This window comes from Epargyreus clarus, unplaced genomic scaffold (assembly GCF_041222505.1).
Source record: "Epargyreus clarus isolate Ecla_fem2 unplaced genomic scaffold, WU_Ecla_fem_2.2 ptg000018l, whole genome shotgun sequence".
NCBI classification, from domain to species: domain Eukaryota; kingdom Metazoa; phylum Arthropoda; class Insecta; order Lepidoptera; family Hesperiidae; genus Epargyreus; species Epargyreus clarus.
Window position 1 is genome coordinate 14,232,815 of NW_027332226.1, and position 22,466 is coordinate 14,255,280.

At 38.9% G+C, this 22,466-nt stretch overlaps 1 protein-coding gene across 3 annotated transcripts; it reads left to right on the top strand.

The window, feature by feature from the left end:
• The first annotated feature begins 359 nt into the window (after nucleotides 1–359).
• Nucleotides 360–22,412, top strand: LOC140749836 (uncharacterized). Of its 3 annotated transcripts, none has more exons than XM_073083047.1 (25): nucleotides 360–727; nucleotides 800–987; nucleotides 1,548–1,744; nucleotides 2,161–2,281; nucleotides 2,501–4,098; nucleotides 4,180–4,250; nucleotides 5,047–5,285; nucleotides 6,122–6,284; nucleotides 6,939–7,040; nucleotides 7,343–7,500; nucleotides 7,918–8,056; nucleotides 8,917–9,041; nucleotides 9,631–9,750; nucleotides 10,547–10,668; nucleotides 12,195–12,310; nucleotides 12,661–12,763; nucleotides 14,621–14,846; nucleotides 15,496–15,748; nucleotides 17,283–17,373; nucleotides 18,345–18,433; nucleotides 18,511–18,554; nucleotides 19,595–19,936; nucleotides 20,502–20,592; nucleotides 20,705–20,804; nucleotides 20,876–22,412. In XM_073083047.1, the coding sequence occupies exons 1-25, from the start codon at nucleotides 583–585 to the stop codon at nucleotides 22,104–22,106; spliced, it is 6,174 nt and encodes a 2,057-aa protein (XP_072939148.1). In that variant the 5' UTR covers nucleotides 360–582; the 3' UTR covers nucleotides 22,107–22,412. The 3 variants fall into 3 exon arrangements, with proteins under 3 accessions (XP_072939148.1, XP_072939150.1, XP_072939149.1); XM_073083049.1 differs by having other exon boundaries at nucleotides 20,720–20,804; XM_073083048.1 differs by having other exon boundaries at nucleotides 6,939–7,037.
• The last annotated feature ends 54 nt before the right edge of the window (nucleotides 22,413–22,466 follow it).

Genomic DNA, 22,466 nt, shown 5'->3' on the forward strand with positions numbered 1-22,466 from the left:
CTTGGAAGAATATTGAGCTTTGCTTGCTATTCTTTTAACTATTTTACCATTTTTATAAATCAACGTGTGTTCGTGGTGTAAGATATGTTAAATATAACTAAACATGTATTTGCTATTGCTATGCTATTACTTGCATCTACGAGATCTACGCGAAGAATATTTTTTTAAATACATTACAAAATGATTTTGTTTTTGCTTGTGTAATTTATTTACAAACAAATATTGTACTAATGTAATATATATTTAATATTTAAAGATAAACAATTACAGAATGTATAAAAAATCTAAAATTAATTGTAATGTCTATGAATGGCTGTTTAAGGGAAGACCTTGGTCATATTACATGTCTCAATCTAATTATAACTATAGTTACTATGTTTATGGGGCGATGGCTGTCATCGAGTTTTATTTTATTATTTTAGAAAATAAGGAAAGAAGCTTTCAGTGTTTGTAGAATAAAGATATTTTGGTGAATGATGTACATGTTTTACAATTTTCCGATAGTTATAAGTGAAAAAATCGCGTACCGGTAGTGAGAATCGTGTAGCAATGTTAAGTAAAGGAGCATAATAATTGACGACGATGGCGTCTGATGGTGAAATTTCGTGTACGAATGATCCTAATTTCGCTGTTATATACTCGTTTTTGAAAGTTTTCGGTAAACTGTACAGCTTGGAGGTGCCTACGATAGCGAAATTGCAGGAGTTGATAGAGAATACACAGGAGGGTGAGTGTGGAGCGTCGTATTATTAGTGTGAATATAAACAAACATGTAAGTACGAACTTTTTATTCTTTTAGTATTGGACCCATTGAGAGAACTACACTTGAGGTTATTACGTCGCGCGTTAAAATCTGTGCAGTCTAACCGATGGGAACGCAGTTTGATCAAGTTCTGCCACCAGCAGGCACACCATCAGGAAGCCTGGGAGATCGAAAGGTTTTCTTACAAGAAAGCTAGTATACAAGTCAAGTTGAAGATCTTGAAAGTGAGTCATTGCTATTTTTCTTTCGCCACAAGTATATTTTTTATCATTTATCTTCTCTTGTTTGTAAAATCAAGTTAATTAAAGATATATTATATATATGTTTGTTCAGAAATTTAATATGCTTCTTTGTTTTTTTACACTTGTTTGCTAGTCAAAGATGTTTTTCAATGATGTGTAAATTTCTGTGAAAGTTGAATTATTAATTCCAGTAAGTAAATTACTAAATATCAGTGTCATCTCATTATCAGACAAGTATTACTTATAAACAATTAACCTAGAAAGTTATAACTTTGTTTTACCGTACCGAAAAGTTATTTTAATACTTTTTGATGTTTACTTTCAATTACATATAAGATCTTAAATATATTTATTTTAGTGATATTTCTATATTAGTATTTATGTAATTTTTTGCTTATATTACTCTTATGTAGACTTATTAAACCTACTGATTTCAATTAAATCAATTAAATTAAATTGCTTATTTGCATAATATACCATATAAATAATTTTATGAATATATTAATTACATAGTAATTTTATCTTATATTTTTGACCCACAGTTGTTATTGGAATATCAGTTTACCTGTCATCCAAAGTTCAAAACAGCTGTCAATGCAATATCATGTACAGAGCTGAGATTGGATCCCGTGGGGAGAGACAAGAATGGTTGTGTGTACTGGCTCCAAGTGGATCACGACGCCAACCTCTGCCTCTACAAGGAAGATCAGGATGAGGAGACTTGGCAGCTGATAGCAAGGTATCCATTTTGTTTAATACATAACTTTATATATCGTTTAAAAATTAGTAACAATATAAACTATGACCCAATTGTACTATAACAAAAATATTGTAATTGATGATTGGTAAGTGCTTTGTAAAAAATAAAAAATAAAAAGATTGCAGTAAAAAATATTGACAGATCAAATTAATCATCATTTTAACATAGAAATAATTTTATAAATAGATTATGAAAATAAAAACAGATTATGGATACTATTTTTTTTATTATCTGTGGTGATCAAGCCAGCTTAGAAGTTAAATTAATTTTATGGCTGATAGTTTCCAGCTTTCGTTGAGTGTAGGTACTACTAGTACAATTGGCTTCAGTTGGGACACCCGTTCTACCACTGAAATAAAAAATATTATTCATAATTTCTGTTCTTTTTTTTTCAGAAATAGGGAAGAGCTGGTTAAGATCATAAGTCAGTTGAAGAGTGGTGAGGAAATTTCTCCTTCAGCTGCATGTAATGTAAATGAGGATTCAAATGGTGCAGATGCTCTACCACAAATAGAGGTAAATTTAAATTCTTTAAAAAAAATATAGATAAGTTCTGTTAATTTTTGAATCTTACTTACTTTAATCATATGATAAGTGTATCATTAAGATGATTTTTTTTACTTTCTGAATTAAAAAAAAAATAGTCTGTTTAGTATATATAATCAATCTGTTTTTGGGATTTAAATAAATATGCTTACTTTGTTAGTAAAATATGCTTAATCTTCTTAATTCCAGCCTAACAAATCATCTGAGGTAGATGAAGAAAATGAAGATGAATTCTTGAGCCCAGAATCTGAGTCTGAACATGAAAGCGATGAACAAAAAGACCGAAAGGGTACTAGTATCAGTAAACAAAGTAAGGAAAGCATACCTAACAACAAACCTGAAGATGATGATGCTCATGTAGAAAATGAAGTTGGTGAAGACGAAGATGTAGCTGAAGAAGAAAATGTAGTTGAACAAGAGAACATCACAGAAGAACAAAATGCCGATGAAACTGAAAGTAGTCCGAGCAATAAAGAAGTAGAGAATAAGAGTGAGGAAAAAGACATAGACACTAGTGAGATACCTGAACCTGAATCACAGACAGAAAATTCTAATGTAGATGTAAATGTAAGTAGTAAAGATAGTGATAGTGTTATAGAACCTCCTGCTATTAATGAAACTAAAGCATCTGAAGAAGATGCGGTCAGTGAAGCAATAGAAGAGCCTGTGATGATAGTGACTGGGGAGGGTAATGGTGCAGATTGTGAAAGTTCCTACATTATCGGGGAAGAAATTTGCGAGCCTGTCATGTATTTTTATGGGGAAGGCTGGGGATACGAAAATGACACTGGTAACCCAGAAGTTATAGAAGAAGAACACAGTAAAGAAAATTCGGAAGGCGATAATCCTGATGCGGAATGTAATGGTGAACATAATGATTCCAGTAGTAAGAATAAAGTAAGTAAAGGTGTTAAGTTGAAAAGCTCGCCCTCTGTAAATAAAAGGTCTCTAAAGAAACAATCTAATGATAATTCAGAAGTTAATAAGTCGGACTCTAAGAAACATTGTATTAGGGAGTTAGACAAACCTAATGGTTCCAATTCAAATGATAAAACTAGTGACAATAGTTCAAAAAGGGATAGTAGCGTTAATGAAAAGAGTATTACGGACAGTGATAATTTAAGTAAAAGTAGTATAAAAAAAGGTAGAGGAAAAGTTAAAAAGAAAAATATTTTACGAAAATTAAGTAAAAGTAGCAGTAAGGAGGTCTTAAACTCGGTATCAGAAACGGACAACTGTCAAAATAATAAAGCCAGTATTATAGAGAAAAGAAAAAGCAGTGTTTCGTCTGATCAGGACGACGTAAACCATACAGAGAATGAGAAAGAACAAAGCCCCGACAAGGAACTGCAAGCAGAAGACACACTACCTCCAAAAAAGTTGCGTTTAGAATCCACACCAGAGTCTGATGTTTCTGAATCACATTCCAAAGAAACCGTGGATCCTTTAGGCGACATAGATTGTTCTGTAAATGACAATATCGAAAATAAAGACCTGAATAGTGAAGCTAAAGTTGACTCAATATCTGCTAGGAAAAAAATTAAAGCTGTTAAAGGGAAGTTAAAAGTTAAGAAGTTTATTAAAAACGCTAAAGATAACGCTAAAAGTAATGATGAAGCGAATATTAATGATAAGAAACTGAATAAATCTTTGAAGCGATCTCTGTTAAATGCATCTCTTAATGACAAAGCGAAATCAGAATCTCAAAGCGAAAGTGAGGAGGATGAACCTATTACGATTGGAAAGCGCCTAAAAACTAAACCCAAAAAAATCATTACGACATCTCGGTAAGTATTTGATAAGTATGCATTTGTTCAAGAGAGTACCAACTCATATATTATGTTATTGAATATTTTTCTTATTTTCAGAAAAAAAGTAGAAGCAAAATTATTGGAGAAATGTTCTAGTGAGTCTGAAGAGGAAACCTTATATAGTATAGGTATAAAAATTAAAATAATTTACAATAATGTTTACTAGTGTGACTATAATCCATGGGCAGGAAGAGTAAAATCTCTGTATGCCAGTAAAAGGTGCTTGCTTTTATGTGGCACACTGTCCTTATTCTCATTTGAAGTCCCAGCATAATTATGTGAACTAATACAGATAAGTTCACATAATTATGCTGGGACTTCAAACCATCATATGAAAGTTAACTCAAACTACAGAATTAGTAGAACAAAAACTGATGTTGTACTTGGAAATTTGTAGATATCACATACTATCATTATGAGGAGAGCATGTAAATTTTCTAATGATGTGTTTAAACTACTGATCACTAAGTGATGATATTATGTAATACACATGCAAGTTAGTTATAGTATTAGCAAAGCATTTTGGTTTCTCCCATTACATCAGCATGAGATGTCAAAATTTATATCAAAAGGTTATCAAAACTTTCCTATTACTTATACCATTTAAGGCTAAACAGAGCCTTGCTAATCCACTTGTTTCTTAAGCTTCGCAATGTCCCTGTAAATCTTAACATATTTTAAATGGTGACTGTTGTGGAAGTCCATGTGTTATATCACTCATATAAGCTAGGCAAGCTCCTATACTCCAAAAAATAGTTCTGGCTCGATTTACCAGAAAGCTTGGAACTTCTTTTCTTTAGTTTGAAATATGGCTTCTACATAGGCTTAAACCTCCCTAATATATGAATTCCCATAAAGCTAAATCATCAAGCCAGTCCATAATTAAAATATTTGCAACATTCTATGAGCAACTTATGATTTCAGCGGGTAAAAAATCATCGAAGAAGATGATGAAACGGAAGCCGAAAGGGAAGCGGGAGCGGGACAGAGGTAAGGAGAAGAACAAGGACAGAGACAAGGAGAAGTCTCGAGCGGACTCTGAATCCGAGACGCCGGTGCGACAGTCGCGCCGCATCGCGCAGATGAAGATCCGCGAGGAGGCTGAGCGCCGCCATCTCGAGGAGGTGGCGCTCAGAGAGCTCAAGATGATACACACTAAGAAGGTTGGTAGTGTTGGTACCACGGATCCATGTACCAGTCCACCTAAATATGAGCACCACATACGTAGTACATGAGTACGTAGTACGTCGTACATGAGTAGTGAACGCATATAGATACATGGAATCTTTAGAATAGACTAAACACCTGTTAGTACATACCCATACTTTGTATGCTTTATAAGTTCATTGACATCTGAGCCTGTTTTCGGAAGTAAAGCTTCTCTAGGCGCGCTATGAGGGAGAAAATGTAACGTAAAAAAAGAAAATGAAAAAAAGAAACTAAAAAGTATTGTTGGTTACGGAAACGAAACTGGGGTGTTACGAAACGGTTACGCTGGGACGTTATGTTACATGGATATTTTTGATTATTATATTTGACAATTATTTGTTAAAATAGTTTCACTACTTGCGTTCGTGTACACTTGTGTGTAACATGTGTTACACGCAATCGTTTTAATTTTCAGTAATTTAAATGTATGTCATATGTAATCTACATATTAGTTATTGTTGTAACCATATATAAGTATAGATATCTCACCGCCTTGTAATTGAAGGAAGCCATTAAATGGCTTAAACGGCCGCATATTCTGTCAGCCATTTAGTCATTATGTAATTTACGCGGAAAAATGTCGACATGCGCAGTTAAGTGGTGCAAATACACAAAATCGAAGAAACAGTGCGGAGAAATATCGTTTCATTCGTAAATGATCGAAAAACTACATTTTATAAATATTTTTCAAAGACGAAAATAGGTGACTGACAATTTCAATTGTCAAAACTGGTTACATTTTGCTTGTTAGGTGTGATTATTAATCTTTACTAATCTATGGTTGTAACAGACAAAAGAGGACGAAGAAGAGTGGCAAGCGAGCGGCAGCAGTTCCGACTCGGATGCCAAGAAGCGGACGAAAAAACAGGCGAAGTGGCAAGCGTCCGATTCTACCGGACCGGAGCCGGACTCCGACTCCGATGAGCCGCTGTTCGAGCACGACGAGCCGGACCGTGAGTAACGTGCACATACAGGGTGTACGAAATGGTTTCAGGCTTTTTTTGTAACATGGAAGCAATGTTGGGCTACATATAGTAATACTACATATAGTGATCAGTAATTATAAATACAGATTACAAAAAGTTATCGTAAAAAGTAGTTAAACATTTTGATTACTAACTACTAATTGTAGTTTCAATCACAATTACATGATTACTTTTCATAACTTACTTCATATTTAAAATGATTTGGGTCTTTAAAAATCGCATATGCGTTTGCTAGGTACTTACTTAAGAGCCTGTTAGAGCGTGAGTGCAGCGCTACGTCCTACTACCAAACAGACCATAGGCGGGAATCGAACCCTTAACAGCCACCTTTAACTTGGGTGGCTGCATGGAAGTGGCAAATTACCCCAAAACTACACTATCTCACTCTGACAAGAGACTCGTGTCCAACAATGGGATTATGGGTTGAGGACTCCAAAGTCCACATAGCATAGCAATTTGTACATACAATCCTATAAGTGATCACTACTTATAAAGGATGAAGAAGGAAGACAACATATACTTTGTAAATGTAGAAAAATGTCTAGAGAATCTTAAATATAAACAATTTTAACACCAAGGTTATACCATTTTGATGTTATATTATTATTATTTTTTTTTCAGTGGAATTCGGAAAATCCGACCATGAATTTTCACCAGAATCAGATTTGGAAGATGGAGAACCTTCGGAACCTTTGAAACGAGCTAGGACATTACAGGAAGGTAGTAAGTGTTGTATAAAGTCATAACTTAATTGGAATTCATAAATAATTGGGTATTATTGCAATTTCTTTAAGGTGAAATTTGTAACCATTTTCTATTACCTTTGCTAAGATAATTATTATTATGTAAAGTTAAATTATTTTTAGAATAGTTCAATTCCATATATTTATTACTATTAACAATCATTTAATGCCCACTGCCCAGCCAGACAATATCTAAATGATAATTTGGTTTTTGTTCTGGATCCAGATCCACATCCAGATGTATGTGTATATTATTATGTGAGCTTATTTTTTATTTCTTAGGTAAAGAAGATGGCGTGTGTAAGCGTTGTGGCAGCGGGGAGCAGCCCGAGTGGATCCTGTTGTGTGACAAATGCGATGAGGGCTATCACGCGAGTTGCTTGAAACCCATGCTGTTTCTCGTGCCCGAGGGCGACTGGTTCTGTCCACCTTGTAATCATGTAAGAATATTATTGAATTTACACTTCAGTTATATTACTTTTTAATATACAGGGTGAATTTTTCAAGTTTGTGGTTCGACTCCGGCGGCACCACCGCCACAACCATTTCTGCCTAATAACAGCAGTGTTAGGCGCTGCTGTGTTCCGTTTCGAAGGGTGTGGCAAGGGAGACATACTTTTCCAAGGCGTTCCAGCTTAGTCTTTAGGGGTAGCGGTGAATCTGTGGCCGACCTCAGGTAGGAATATCCAATCCTATCTGTGGTTCATTACAGATGTCCATGGGCGGCAGGAGCCACTTACCATCAGGTGGATTGCATGTTCGTCTGTTACTCCTATGTTATAAAAAAAAATCCTTTTGTCTTGTATTTATTTTTATAAGTACCATGAGACATGACGTGTGTGTGTCTGTGTGTGCAGGAGAAGCTGATCGCGGCGCTGGAGGCGGAGCTGGCGCAGTACGACGAGCTGCGCGCGCGCGTGGCGGAGGAGCGCGCGCGCGCGCCCGCGCCGCCGCCGCCCGGCCTGCCCGCGCGACCCGAGGAGCACGACAGCTCTGGTACGACACGCTCCTTACACGTAGACATGTTGAAATATAATCGATTTTTATTTTAATCGATTATTATTTTCTTATAATCGATTTTTACAAATATTCATCGATTTTTTGTAAGTCGATTATATAAATTACGTGTTTAAATCTATTTTTAGAAACAGTTCGTATGTATGCAACGCATGAAAAATCGCGAATTATGTTCATACGTATAAGTTGATTAAATAAAAACGGTGCCATGCCGCTGGTGGTATAATTTTTATATAATCGATTTATAAAAAATCGATTAATATTGTGGCGTTGGACAAACGGCCTTACACTATGTTTGTAATACGGGATAAAGATTCGTGACTCAATGGGTAATCTTGTCGCCTAGGCACATTTATAAAAGGGTAAACGATAGAATTTAAAATCAAACAGTATTTAAAATACAACATTATTTAAAATAATTGTGCATAATAATACTATACTATAATAATAAATAATAAGATAATAAAATATAATGAAACGTAATTAATACTGTACCAACAGCAGTAAACAGTTAGGTTTTTAATTATAATATCTATATAATATATAATTTCAGTAGTCCCTGAGGTAAAATCATATGGTATAAATAATAGTTAGTTTACATTTTAATATCTTTTTTAATTTGTAACATTGTACATGTCTTTACAACAATATATGTGTGATATTTCATTCGTAAAGTTTTACCCTAGCATTGATACTACCTCAACTTTCCTTACAAAACACGTTGTCACAATGTGTTTATATAACGTTTTGTCTACTTGTGTAGCGATGCCGTCGAAAATTATGATAATATTTGTTTTATCATAATTTTAATGGAACTTCATTAACGCATTTGTCCACAGAGGCAAGTAGTGGCTGGTCATCCTCTTCCTCATCAGGCGTGGTGTACAGATTGCGAGCTCGAAGACAGTTGCCAGTGTCATACCGCTCGCAAGAGTACGATAGGCTCATTAGTTCAGCTATCAAGGTAGGCAATGTGACGTACAATTGGCAATCAAGTCTTTGTAAAATTGATCCACTAACTCGGAACTGCAACTAACGCTACGATTAACATTCGTGAGTAACTTAACTAACCAGTAGATTTGAATTAGTATTCTTTCGGACTAAAGTTTTGTTGCATGTTTTTTTTTGTCATCAGCCTGTATTTATTAATGATACAATATGTACAGAGCTATATGACTTTATTGTCACCTACTTAAAAAATAATTGACATAGGTCTAAATTAAAAAAATATTATGAATAAAATTCTGGGTTATGGGTATAAAAATTGGTATTCCGAGTGGTTGTGTCCAATAAATGTGACACCAACTGGGATTCGAACTTGCGACCCCGTTACATTGTATCTATTTTCTTGAGCTATCGCATCTGTACCTACATTTTTTATCTGTCTATCGCTTCTAACTTTCTTAGCTTATTTTTTTCTTTTATTTCTAACATTGGCTACTATATATTTTGTAACATTTTTAAACTACCTTTACTTTTTTCTAGTTGTTATTATTTCTATATATTTACTGCCTGACAGATTAAAGTTATAGTTATGAATTTATAATTTGCAGGAGGAATATGTAGAGCCTACTACAAGTGCAGGGAATCAGGGTAGGGGGAAAGACATATCGACTATCATAGAAGCCGCCGAAGAGGAGAAAATGAAGGCTGAAAGGGAGGCTATTGAACAGGTAAGTAATAACGTTAAATCTTTCGCATTCTACGGAATTATTATTTCTATATTGATACAATACAATACAATACAAAAATGCTTTATTGTACACCAACTAATAAATGACAAATATTTACATACATATAATGAAGAGTACAATAGGCGGCCTTATCACTTAAAAGCGATCTCTTCCAGACAACCATAGAGTAATTGAAAGAGAAACATATTAGACACAAGAAACACAGGGTAGGGGTGTACAAATGTAAAAACATACCAACTAGAATTTATCTTTGGACATATCAGCAGCTAGCGTAGGTGAAGAAAGTAAGGGATAGAGATATTACAGAGAATAGGAAAAAAAAAAAAAAAAAAAGATAGGATAGATAAATACAAATTGATGTGCCCGGAAAACATACAGCATTGCTATGAAGAAGCTGTGTGTACTTATTGTATATATGGCTAGAATGTTTTATCTATTTAGGTATAGATAAACATGTTTATTTCTCTCTTTAAACACCAGAGGTCGCCAGCAAGATCACGAGGGTACTGCCGACATTTTAAATGGTCATATTCTTCACCAGGAACATTTTCATGCAATGCTGTATGTTTTCCATCTCGACACATAATATAGGTTTTATTGTTATGAAAAAACGATATTATGTATGTATGAAATGCACGCAGTTAACCAAATATTAAGAGTTTATTTCATGTTTATGAGTAGAATTCATGTGATTTGTTTTTAATCTGGTTTGTCTTTTATTGCATGTTATATTATGTTAATCAGCTATCTTTATTTATGAATTTGTCTTTGTCAGGGTAAACCAGTAGAGGTTAAGAAGTCTAAGAAGAAGCAGAGGCGAAAGCCTCGAAAGCTGAACTCTTTGGAGGTGCCTTCAGAAGATGATGACGAAACCGACGAAGACTTCAAGGATACTGGGTGAGGAAAAATGCTATATTATTTTGGAGTGTATGAAGTTAAATTGTCCGATCCATAGGTCGCTGGTTCAGATCCGACTCGAAGGACCATGAAAAAAAGAGTTTCTTGTTTCTGGTATGGTTGGTTGGTAATAATTGACAACCTTTTACTGGTTAACTGGTTTTTATTCTAATAACGACTGAATGGTAATGGTATAGGTTAGGTTACGCGCTGCGCTAGTGGCTGCTGGTTACGTACTAACTCAAATGCATATTTATTTATTAACTGAAAAATATTTACAATTATAATGAAACTTATAGAAAATTAAATATAATAAAATAAACTATAGGTAAATTTAAAACAACTTATTTACAAAATTTACTTATACACAAAAATGAAAAACAAAAATATAAAAACAAAAACACTACCATAAAAAATTGTCACCATCACTGTCTTTGGGCAAGGTTCCCAAGACGCTGGCAGCATTTCCTCTCTGAATTGCTATACCAATTCTACTAACTTATGTTAATAAAAAATAACTTGAGGAAAGCGATTGCGCGTCAATTGCAACTATGCAAAAACGTGTAATCGCTGATCTGTTCGAAATTGCTCTGAACATGAAGAGGATTTCTGAAATATCCTTGAAGTAAATCTTTAAATTTGTGTCAACTGAGTCTGGAATTCTTACTTTTATTTTATTTTTTTATTTAAATATTTTATTCAATTTATTAATTAGTGAAGAGCTTTCTACACTATAGTACTCAATGAATAAGTACTACTTAACAATAAGTAGACGTCATACTTGATACATTTTATCTTCATAATGTATTTCTTGAATTATTTTAGTCTCTCCTTAGATATTTCATTCATTAATACATTGGATTCATCACTGATTAATAATTTATTTAAGGCAAAAATAAAGGTATTGCAGTATTAAGTGCTACTTATTGTTAAGTAGTACTCATTGAATAAGTACTACTTAACAATAAGCAATCGTCATATTCAATATATATTATTTTCATAAAGTATTTATTTATTTTAGTCTCTCATTAGATATTTCATTCATTAATACATTAGATTCATCACTGATTAATAATTATTTTAAGGCAAAAATATAATAAATGTATTGCAGTATTAAACTAAAGAATAAATCAATTAAGTTGGTACGCCATATAATTACTTTTTTTATTATATGGAGTAGCAGACGAGCATGCAGTCCACCTGATGGTGAGTGGCTACTGCCGTCCATGGACATCCGTAATCGACTCCAGATAGGATTCGATATTCGTACCACAGATCACACACACACACAGGTCGGCCACAGATGCGCCGCTACCCCTGAGGACTAAGCTGGTACGCCTCGGAAAAGTATGTCTCACTTACCACACCCTTCAAACCAGAACACAGCAGCGCCTGACACTGCTGTTATTAGGCAGAAATAGGTGTGGCTGTGCTGCCGCCGGAGTCGAACCACAAAGGGTTCTACCACCTTCATACTATATAATTACTTATATGGCGTACTAATATAATGTGCTATTCCATTACAGCTTGGAGTCGACCTCGGAGGACATATCGTCGTCAGCTGAAAGGGACGACAGCGATTCGCGATCTTCGGACTCATTGCCCATTCGGCGGACTTGCAGACCAGAGAAGAAGGGCAAAGGTTGGTTATCATTGTCATTATTTATTATTATAGTTAATACGACAGCATTATTAATATTATCATCATAATCAATAGTTTAAACCGATTGGATATTGTGACGTTGGCACAGGTTACTTCTTGCTTAACAAGTGTGGGTTAGTAGGCAAAAAGGCAACCATTATATCAAGTCATATTTTTATACAATATTTTTGACAATTTCTGTGATAACTAATGTCGAATACGTACATCACTTTGATCAACTATTGTAATTCTAATTGAAACTTAGACTTCCTGCGGAAGAAGCAAAATTTATTGCTTTGCTTCAATATACGTAACACGTGAATGAGTTAATATATATTTTTTGATTTTAGATCGTCCGAAATTGGCGGAATCGTCACCAGAGGTGAAGAAAAAGAAGAAAGTGTTTGAGGATAGCTCGAGCGAGTCCGCTGGCACTAAGGAGTGGTCAAAAACGTGAGCGTTGCTTATTTAATTTCCGTTTCATTACTTTAACCCTATACTTGGCAGAGAATTTTACCTTAAACAAAGTATACTTTTGCTTCTTCCCTGCGTTAATTGGGTTATAAGGATATTAGGAAAAATAAAATAAAAAATCTCTGAAATTCAGTTTTCAGGATATAGTATGTGTCTTTAAGTGCACACTGCCTGGTTCGCAAGAAAAAAAAATGTGTCTTTAAATACACACCGCCAAGTACTTACTAAAGTAAGTAATAATTAAAAAATATAAAAAATATGATACATTTTGAAAATATTAAAGGTAAAAGCCTCGGAAGTTATGACATATCAACAAGTTTTGAAATATTTTAGTTGAGTTGAGAGATTAGAAGACCTCCTCCCAAAATAACGCACTTTCCCAAATAAAGCGACTCGAAACTTTTTGAGTGGCAATAATTTTGTTTACCATTGTTCTCATGACGAAACAGCCATCAGGAATTACAAACGAAGATGTCCAAAATTTGTGAAGACAATACTAACGATGGCCTATGACATCCGTACGGTATAAAGCGACTTGTCTGTTTAGACCTTCATCCATATTTCCCGTTATAATGCTGTATTAAATTTGAGCATATGACTGGACCCTTTTCCACTTGTTTGAAGGTTGTGGTAAGAAGATATACTTTTCTGAGGCATTCCAGCTTTGTCTTCAGGACTAGTGGCGCATCTATGGCTGACCTCAAGTGGGAATTTGGTGTTATCTGGGATTGATATTGCAGATGTTCTCGGGTCATCATTATTGGACATGTTTACATTTTTGACAGAAGTCACTATTGATTGGACAGGACTTGAATTCAGAGACGTCTTGATGAAACCTAAACATCTGGAATTCATCTTTCTAAGATTTGCGGAATTCTACGTTAGATTTAATTACGCAATTTAGACACCAAAGCTAAAATTTTTCAGCCTCCAGTCATCTAAAAAAAAATATTTCAAGCTAAGGACTGGGAATTTAGTAGAAGGGAGGAAATGTGAATTGCAGTCATGAATTATAAAAAAAAACTCTGCCTGAACCTTGTTCACCCTACCCCTACCTTGGGTGCAGATCCTTAGTACATAGTAGCAAAGTTGGCAATGTGCATTTAAAGACACAATATTCACAAACAGTAATAGTGTATGTCGTTGGCAGTGTGCATTTTAATGCACGCGTAACAAAAGTCACGAATTACTATATATTCAAAACATTATATCTCAAAAAAATATCACCAAAAAATTGCACAAAGCTTGCAGAAATTAAAATAATATAAATTTCATACATATAACTTAATTTCATTCAGATAAAATAAGATACTAGAGAGCGTTGCGCAGGCGCTGACCGACGGCTCGCTATTTTGTTTACCACTGACAATGTGTGAACGAGACAGATATAGATTTTATTTTCTGACGTAAAGAAATGTTTGCTAAGTCGCTTTGAGTTATTATTAAAAAGATTCGATGTTGCGTTTTTCAGGAAAAAAAATCTAATTTGAATGTGCATTTAAGTGCACGCTGTCAAATATAGGGTTAATAACTTGATCCTAATGACAATAGCCAATGTATGAGACAATGTTAACTGTGCTTTTAACGTAACACAATTGTACAATCCGATATTGAGTGGTTTTCACCCTGATCATCATTGGTAACCAGCATAAAAAAATCAATCATAAGGGGAAAAATGTTTTGTTTTGCTAAGGTACCTAATCTGACAGAGTTCATGTCAAACGAAGAGATCTGGTAGAAAAGAATGTCACAGACAGTTATAATACTTGTAATATTGGGATGATTAAACTACACTTTCTTTACTCAAAAGTAACATTTCAATTTTATCTTACACAGTAAATCATCATCAAAATCGAAATCCAAGTCTTCCAAGCGCGACAAGTCTAAGAAGTCGCGCAAGCGGTCCGGCCTCACGCAGTACGACGCCGAGGGGAACGTTATCCGCGCGCGCGTCACCTACGGGGGGCTCAGCGACGAGGGGGTCAACGATTGGTCCCCCAAACACCGGACCAGGCAGAAAAAGATCAATTACACTGAGATGCCTAATACGGAGTCTGAGGATGTGAGTATATTGAAATTATTAGAATTTATCTAAATGTATGCATGGATAAAGAATGATGTAGGTGATCCAGTCTCACATTGTACGGTATTCACATTGTTGGTGGCAGGAAAGTTTTATATTTAATCTAATATAGCTTTTTTGCTACATTACACTTTCCTAGAAACTCGTAAAATATAGGCGAATTCGTGGGGTGTAGGTTAAAAATTTTAAAGTCACTCTAAAAAAATACGTAACAAAGGCTTATGCGTCTGTATTCGTCTGTGGAGTTAATATACTCCTCCATGTTCGGTGAATTACACGGTAGATTGTTTACTCGTATTTAAATGTTTCATTAATCTAAATGTTTCGGCACCACCGCCACACCTATTTCTGTCTAATAACAGCAGTGTTGGGCGCTGCTGTGTTCCGTTTCGAAGGGTGTGGTAAGGGAGACATACTTTTCCGAGGCGTTCCAGCATAGTCCTTAGGGGTAACGGCACATCTGTGGCCGACCTCAGGTATATCTATTCTCTGTCCTCTATCCTATCTTGGGTTGATTACAGATGTCCATGGGCGGCAGTAGCCACTTACCATCAGGCTGACAGCAAGCTCGTCTGCTACTCCTATATTAAAAAAAAAAGTTTCATTACATCGTTTGTTGGTCGTACAGGAGATGCACAAGTCGAGCGGCAAGCACATGCCGGACAGCTCGGACGAGTTCAAGGTGGAGTCGGACGACAGCTCCGACTGGGACTCAGACCGCGCCAAGCGGCGTCGGGCGGAGCTGCAGCGCGAGGACGGCGAGGTGGCGGAGCGGCAGCGCGCGCTCTGCGACCTGGTCAGCAAGACCGCCGTGGTGCCGCTGCGCAAGCTGCCCGATGACGTCACGCGCGCCAAGACCGAGGAGCTGCAGGCCCACCTCGGTGAGTACTGCGGACGACTGTATAAGATATCTATACTTATAGATACTTATACTGTAGTACTGTGGACGACAGTATCATCATCATCAACCCATTACTGCCCCACTGCTGGGCACGGGTCTCCTCTCATATTGAGATCGACTAGGCCATAGTCCACCGCTCTTGCCAAGTGCGTATTGGTAGACTTCACATACATTTGAGATTTTTTTTTATACATCTCTCAGGTATGCAGGTTTCCTCACGATGTTTTCCTTCACCGTTTAGCAAGTGATAATTAATTTCTAATATGCACATCAATTTGAAAAATCAGAGGTGCGTGCCTGGGATTTGAACCTCGGACCAAAGGGTCCGAGGTTCGATCGAGATACCGAGGGATCGAGAGGCCGAGTTTCCTAGGCTGTCACTGCCGTTACCGATGACTACAGTATAGTCCGCGCCAAAGTGCTAGTCCGCTCTGAATATTGAAACAAGTCGCGTTGAATAGCACAATGTAAATATTAGCGGGACGAAGACAGCGCGGGACCCCTCCAGGCACCCGTCCGCTGCCCGCTCTCGCCCACATAGTTGCGTTAGTATGCCCTTACGTTGCTACGGAATATATGCTTGTAGTTGTGCGCAACAACTTCAGAGCGGACAAGCAGTTTGGCGCGGACTACCCTCCAGAGTGTAATCGTCATGTACGAGTACGTTATTACAAGCAAAGCACGCAGGAGAATAAAAAAAAAACCCTTTGTACACTAGTAACTCCACACTTAGATTTATCCAGCGTCAAGTATTCTTGGACACACAAAGAAGAATTAGACATAGAACAAAAATCTAGTGATAGTCGTAATCTAGTGATCTATAGCTTGGAAAATAATAGCAAAAAATGTATGAATAATAAAAAATCTGAATCTCGTAAACATAAAATCCGTCTAAATGATTTAATTCGTACACAAAAAAACTTCGTTAAAAACGGTCAAGCCAAACCTATATTAATACCAAACAGACTAGAATATACACGGTGAATTTTTCAAATAGGCCTTCAGGGCCTAATTCGGATTAGCGAAAAATGCTGAAAGGAGTTACGAGGCCGATTTTGATAAAAACTAAAACTGTATCATTACTTTTTTAAAATATCTTTTTCCCTGGCCGGGAATCGAACTGTATATTCTGTATATTCGAAGGGGGTAGAACCCTTTGTGGTTCGACTCCGGCGACACCACCGCCACACCTATTTCTGCCTTATAACAGCAGCTTTAAGCGCTGCTGTATTCTGATTTAAAGGGTGTGGTAAGAGAGACATACTTTTCCGAGGCGTTCCAGCTTAGTCCTCAGGTGTAGCGGCGCATCTGTAGCCGACCTCAGGAAATAATATTTAATCCTATCTGGGGTTGATTACAGATGTCCATGGGCGGCAGTAGCCACCTACCATCAGGTGGACTGCATGCTCGTCTGCTACTCCCATATTATATATAAAAAAAAAAAACAAATACAGTTGTTACATATAATATGTATAATTTCTCAATATTCATATTATGATAATTCGTGTTCACAGATGCTCAGGCAGCTCAAAATGCTCAAAGTACTCAAAATACTTCCCCGCGGCCGGCCCGCGGGCGCGGCAGCAGGGGAGGCCGGGGTAGCAGGTACGGTATATCATTAAGATTACAATACTGATCATATTATTGTTTGTATATTATAAACATAGATTAGTAAAGGAGTAATTCACTCCTAGCAAGAAAATGTAACCAGTTTTGACAATTGAAATTGTCACTGTGTCTATTTTCGTGTTTGAAAAAAATGTAGTTTTTAGATAATTTACGAATAAAACGACATTTCTCCGCACTTCCTTCGATTTCATGTATAAATAAATACATGTCGGCATTGTTCCGTGTAAATTACACCATGACAGACATTAAATAGCTGACATATATGTCAGCCGTTTAAGCCATTTAATGGCTTCCTTTAATTACAAGGTGGTGAGATATCTATACTTATCTATGATTATAAAACAATAAATACGTAAAATATTGCGTGTCTGTAATTTGAAAACTAATGTCAATATGAATTTATTAACTCATATTATGTGCATGTGCTTAAATATGAAAATCTGTTGTATATGTCTGTATGATATTTGGAAGCGAGTGCTTCAATTTTGACGAAATTTTCAAATGAAAATGGAATTTTATGGCAAAGCCCCTAAAAATATGAGGGTTCAGCGGAAGCAAATATTGCGGGTAAAATTACCGAAGGGATCATGATCATAAATATCATAATTATTATTAAATACTTGGTGTGCCCCGCGGTTTCACGCGCGTTAAAAATAAACAGGGGCACAGCTAGTTCTAAAATATAAGGAACCTAAGTTACTCCTTATTACATCTACTGTCAATAAAAGTCCCGTCAAAATCAGTCCAGCCATTTCAGAGGTTAGCCAAAACAAACAGACAGACAAAAATTGTAAAAAATGTTATTTTGGTGTATGTACCGTATGTATATCCATATGCATGTAGTAAAAAGCGGTTATTTGAATATTAAAAACAGACACTTCAATTTTATTTATATGTATAGATAATCTATTGGGGTATTTTATGATATTAAATTTATTTCATGACAGAGGACCGCGGGGTGGTCGCGGAGGGCGCGGGGGCGGTCCTATGGGCAGTGACGATGCGCTCGCAAAACTTGTAGGCGTTAAAATAAAAGGTAATATTCATTAATGATTCATAAATTAAATATTATATTTAAACGACTGTTTGTAATGTTTGTTTGTTTTATGACAGAACTGAGACCGGAAGGTTCATCAGGTCCAGGGCGGCCAAACCAAGTAAGTTAAAATATTTTTTATAGTAAAATAGAAACCTCAAATTGTAAGAAAATAACCTTACACATTATACCAATGTGTTTTAATTAAACAACTTAATTGTCAAATTTGTAAGACCTCGAACCTGAAGTAGTATAATAATTAGCATATTGTTATTAACTTACAGCAAGCAATAATTATGAACAAAAATATAATTAAATGTCATTATTCTACTAAAATATTATATATAAAATTCTCGTATCACAATGTAAGTACTCCTCCGAAACGCCTTTACCGATTTTCACCAAATCTTATAATTATACATATTCAGTAGGCTTGAGAATCGGCTACTATCTATTTTTATACCCCTAAGTGATAAGGGTTGTCCACCCTTAACATTTTTTTATTTATATGGCAACACAACGTTTGCCGTATTAGCTAGTATTAATATTAACAGTATTAGTATTAATATTAACGTTTGCCGGGTTAGCTAGTATTAAGCGCCCCCCCGGCGCGGTGTCCCTATATTCCGGGACTAGAATAGGGCTACGGTATTCCCTGCCTGTCGTAAGAGGCGACTAAAAGGGGGCTTTCGCAGTTGCCGGCGGCAAGATTGGAAGGTCGAGCCGTCCGGTAAGCAACTCCGGGAAGAACGGCGGTGTGTGTGGTCGCATACCGTCGTAAACACCTGACGGTGTGGCGAGTCCTGGAACTCACCTGGGTGGAGCCCGAAGGGACGACGCGTTCGGAGGACTCCGGTTGCGTTCCGTAGGAAATCCCGGAGTCCTATTGGCAACGTAGAAGACGAGGAGGAGGAGAGAAAAAAAAAGTATTGATATTAAATTCTCGTGTCACAATGTTAGTTACCGTACTCCACCGAAACGGCTTAACCGATTTTCACCAAATTTTATATGCATATTCAGTTGGTCTGAGAATCGGCTACTGTCTATTTTCATACCCCGAAGTGACAAGGGTTATTCACCCTTAACATTTTTTTATTTATATGGCAACACCACGTTTGCCGGGTCAGCTAGTATATTAATATTATTCCACTTGCTATCCAGGCGGATCGAGAAAAGAAACGACAGGAGCGCGAAGCGAAACAAGCTGAGAAGGAGGCGCGCAAACTGGAGCGGCTACAGAAGAAAGAAGAGAAGGAGAAGATGAAAGAGCAGAAGGCGAAGGAGCGAGAGGAGAAGAGACTAGCGCGGCTCGCGATGCAGGAGAGCAAGCGGATGAAGAAGGAGAAGGATGTCGGGATGGGGGGCGGCGTGGGCGGCGGCATGGGGGGTTTCGGCATGCCGGTGCGGCCGATGCCCCCCGACCGGCTGGGGTACGGGTCCCCCGGGATCAGGCATCCTGGAGACTTTCAGGAGCAACGGTTCCCCGCAACGCCGAGATTGCAGGTGCGTTTTTTCTCTACCTTTGCTCTTCTTTTAAAAATAAGTTAATTTAAATCGACGGGTTCGGCATGAAGGTGCGGCCGATGCCTCCCGACCGGCTGGGGTACGGAACCCTATTACTAAGACTTTGCTGTCTGTCCGTCTGTCACAGGACTCTATCTCTGGAACCATAATAGGTAGACAATTGACATTTTTACAGAAAATGCATAATGACGGCCGCTTTAAAATAAGTGGGGGTTGCCATACAAGAAACCATTATTTCTATACCTTTTTCGCTTTATCCATTGAACCGTAATAGGTAGACAGTTCAAATTTTCACAATGTATTTACTTTAGTGGTTGCTATAATAACAATTAATACTAAAAATAAAAAAATATCAAAATGGCGTGGTACGGAACCTTCAATGTGCGAGTTCGACTCGTACTTGGACAATTATTTCTCCACCTTTGCTTTTTTTTAAATTAAGCGAATTTAAGTCATCAAATATGTGTCTGAAAAATAGGATAAATTTCTGTGACAAAATCTAAAAATTCTAAATCACAATTGTGTAATGTAATTATTTACTCAGGTCCGTGCAGAGTTGCGTGGTATTGCGTGTGCTGAAGATCGGATACCACTCACTCATCGTCCCGACCAGCCACCTGGCGTTATGCGAGAGGGTAAATCGAATTCAATTAATAATTTATTATGCTCTAAAATATATTAATACAAAATATTATTAGATCATTTTACGTAACGTTTATTTATTCTTTATATATTATTATTTCATAGGCACTCTTTCCGTAGCCGGCTCGCCTCAACCTTTCAAGCCGATAACCGAGGAACCGAGTATCATTACGAGGATGCCGCACATGATCAATCAGCAGTACAGGTAATATAATCGTGTTTTACGTATTACTTATATATCTTTTTCAAATACTTAATGGAGGATCGAAATTACAGGGGTCCAATGATGTACCCGGGCGGGAACTCCGCGTACGGCGCGCGCGGGCAGGGCATGCAGATGTACCAGATGCACCCCGGCCTGCCGCAGAACGTGGCGCGGCCGCAGTACCCGCACCAGTACTACCCGCACCTGCGCGCGCTGCCGCCCTACCCGCGCCACCCCTCGCCCGGCCCCGCGCCGCACCGCGCGCCCGGCCCCGCGCCGCACGGCCCGCCCGGCAGCGCCTCGCCGCACGGCCCCCACGGCCCGCCGGGGCTCTCCCCGCACGGGCCGCCCGGGGCCTCCCCGCACGGGCCGCCCGGAGCCTCCCCGCACGGGCCGCCCGGAGCCTCCCCCCACGGTCCCCCCGGCGTGTCGCCGCACGGCCCCGGCTCGATGCAGCACGGCCCGCCCGGGATGTCGCCGCATCGACCGCCCGGCTCCTCCCCTCTCGGGCCGCCCGGCGGGGGCCCGCATCCCGGCAGGCCACCCGGACACTCGGGACCTCCCGGGCATCCGGGTCCGCCGGGCATCATCGGCCCGCCGGGAGCCATCCAACATGCGCCCCCGGGCATGCACATCGGACCCCCGTCTTCGCCTCACGGCCACCCCGGCATGCCGCCACACGGGCCCCCCGGTCTCCCGCATCGTCCGCCGGTGTCCTCCCCGCACGGGCCGCCGGTGTCCTCCCCGCACGGGCCGCCGGGAGGCCCGCAACGGGGCCCGTCCCCCGGCCTGATCGGCGGCCCCCGAGGGACCATTCCACCCGGCCCGCCCGGGATTCCCGTGGCGGGTCGCGGGCACCCCGGGAGTCTCGGGCCGATGCCCGGCCCGCCCGGCCTCGGGCACCCGGGCCTCCAGTCCCCCCTGAGACCGTCCTCGCCGGGCGCGCCGGGCGGGCGGGAGCCGCCGCTGAAGATCAAGGCGGAGGTGAAGACGGAGCCGGAGTACCGGTCGCCGCCGGGGTCGCCGGCGCAGCGGCCGCCGTCGCCGGAGCCGCCGCGGAACCACCCCAAGATCAAGCACACGGAGAACAAGGACCGGCGGCCGCGGTACCCGCTGGGCCCGTACGCGCCGGCCTACGGGCCGTACGGGCCGTACGCGCCGGCCGAGCCGTACCTGCGGCCGCTGGGCGCGGCGGGCGCGGGCGAGGCGCGCGGCTCGCCCGAGGCGCGGCGCGAGGAGGGCGTGTTCGGCGGGCTGGTGAGCTACTTCTCGAGCCAGCGCGAGGACGACCTGGACGCGTAGCGGCGTCGCAATTGTACATAGGGACATAGATAATTTTATTTATCCCGCGCCCTAGGGCCCGGCGTAGAGCGTACGCAGTGTATGATATTATATTACGTGACGACGGAGTGCAGTGCGCGACCTAGAGCGACGTTATTGAGTCTTTTTGAGTCTCGAATAGAAGCGATGTATTATTATTATTTTTGGTTATGTTTAAGTGAGATTTATTTATATACGACCGATAAGTACTTACTGTATACTCTAAATACGAATTTTATTAAAGATCGATAATAATTTCTTTTTTGCAAAATAAATGTTTTCTCCTAATATTTGTATCATTTGTGCCTCTAATTTCTCGATAGATATTTTATTTTCTATCCT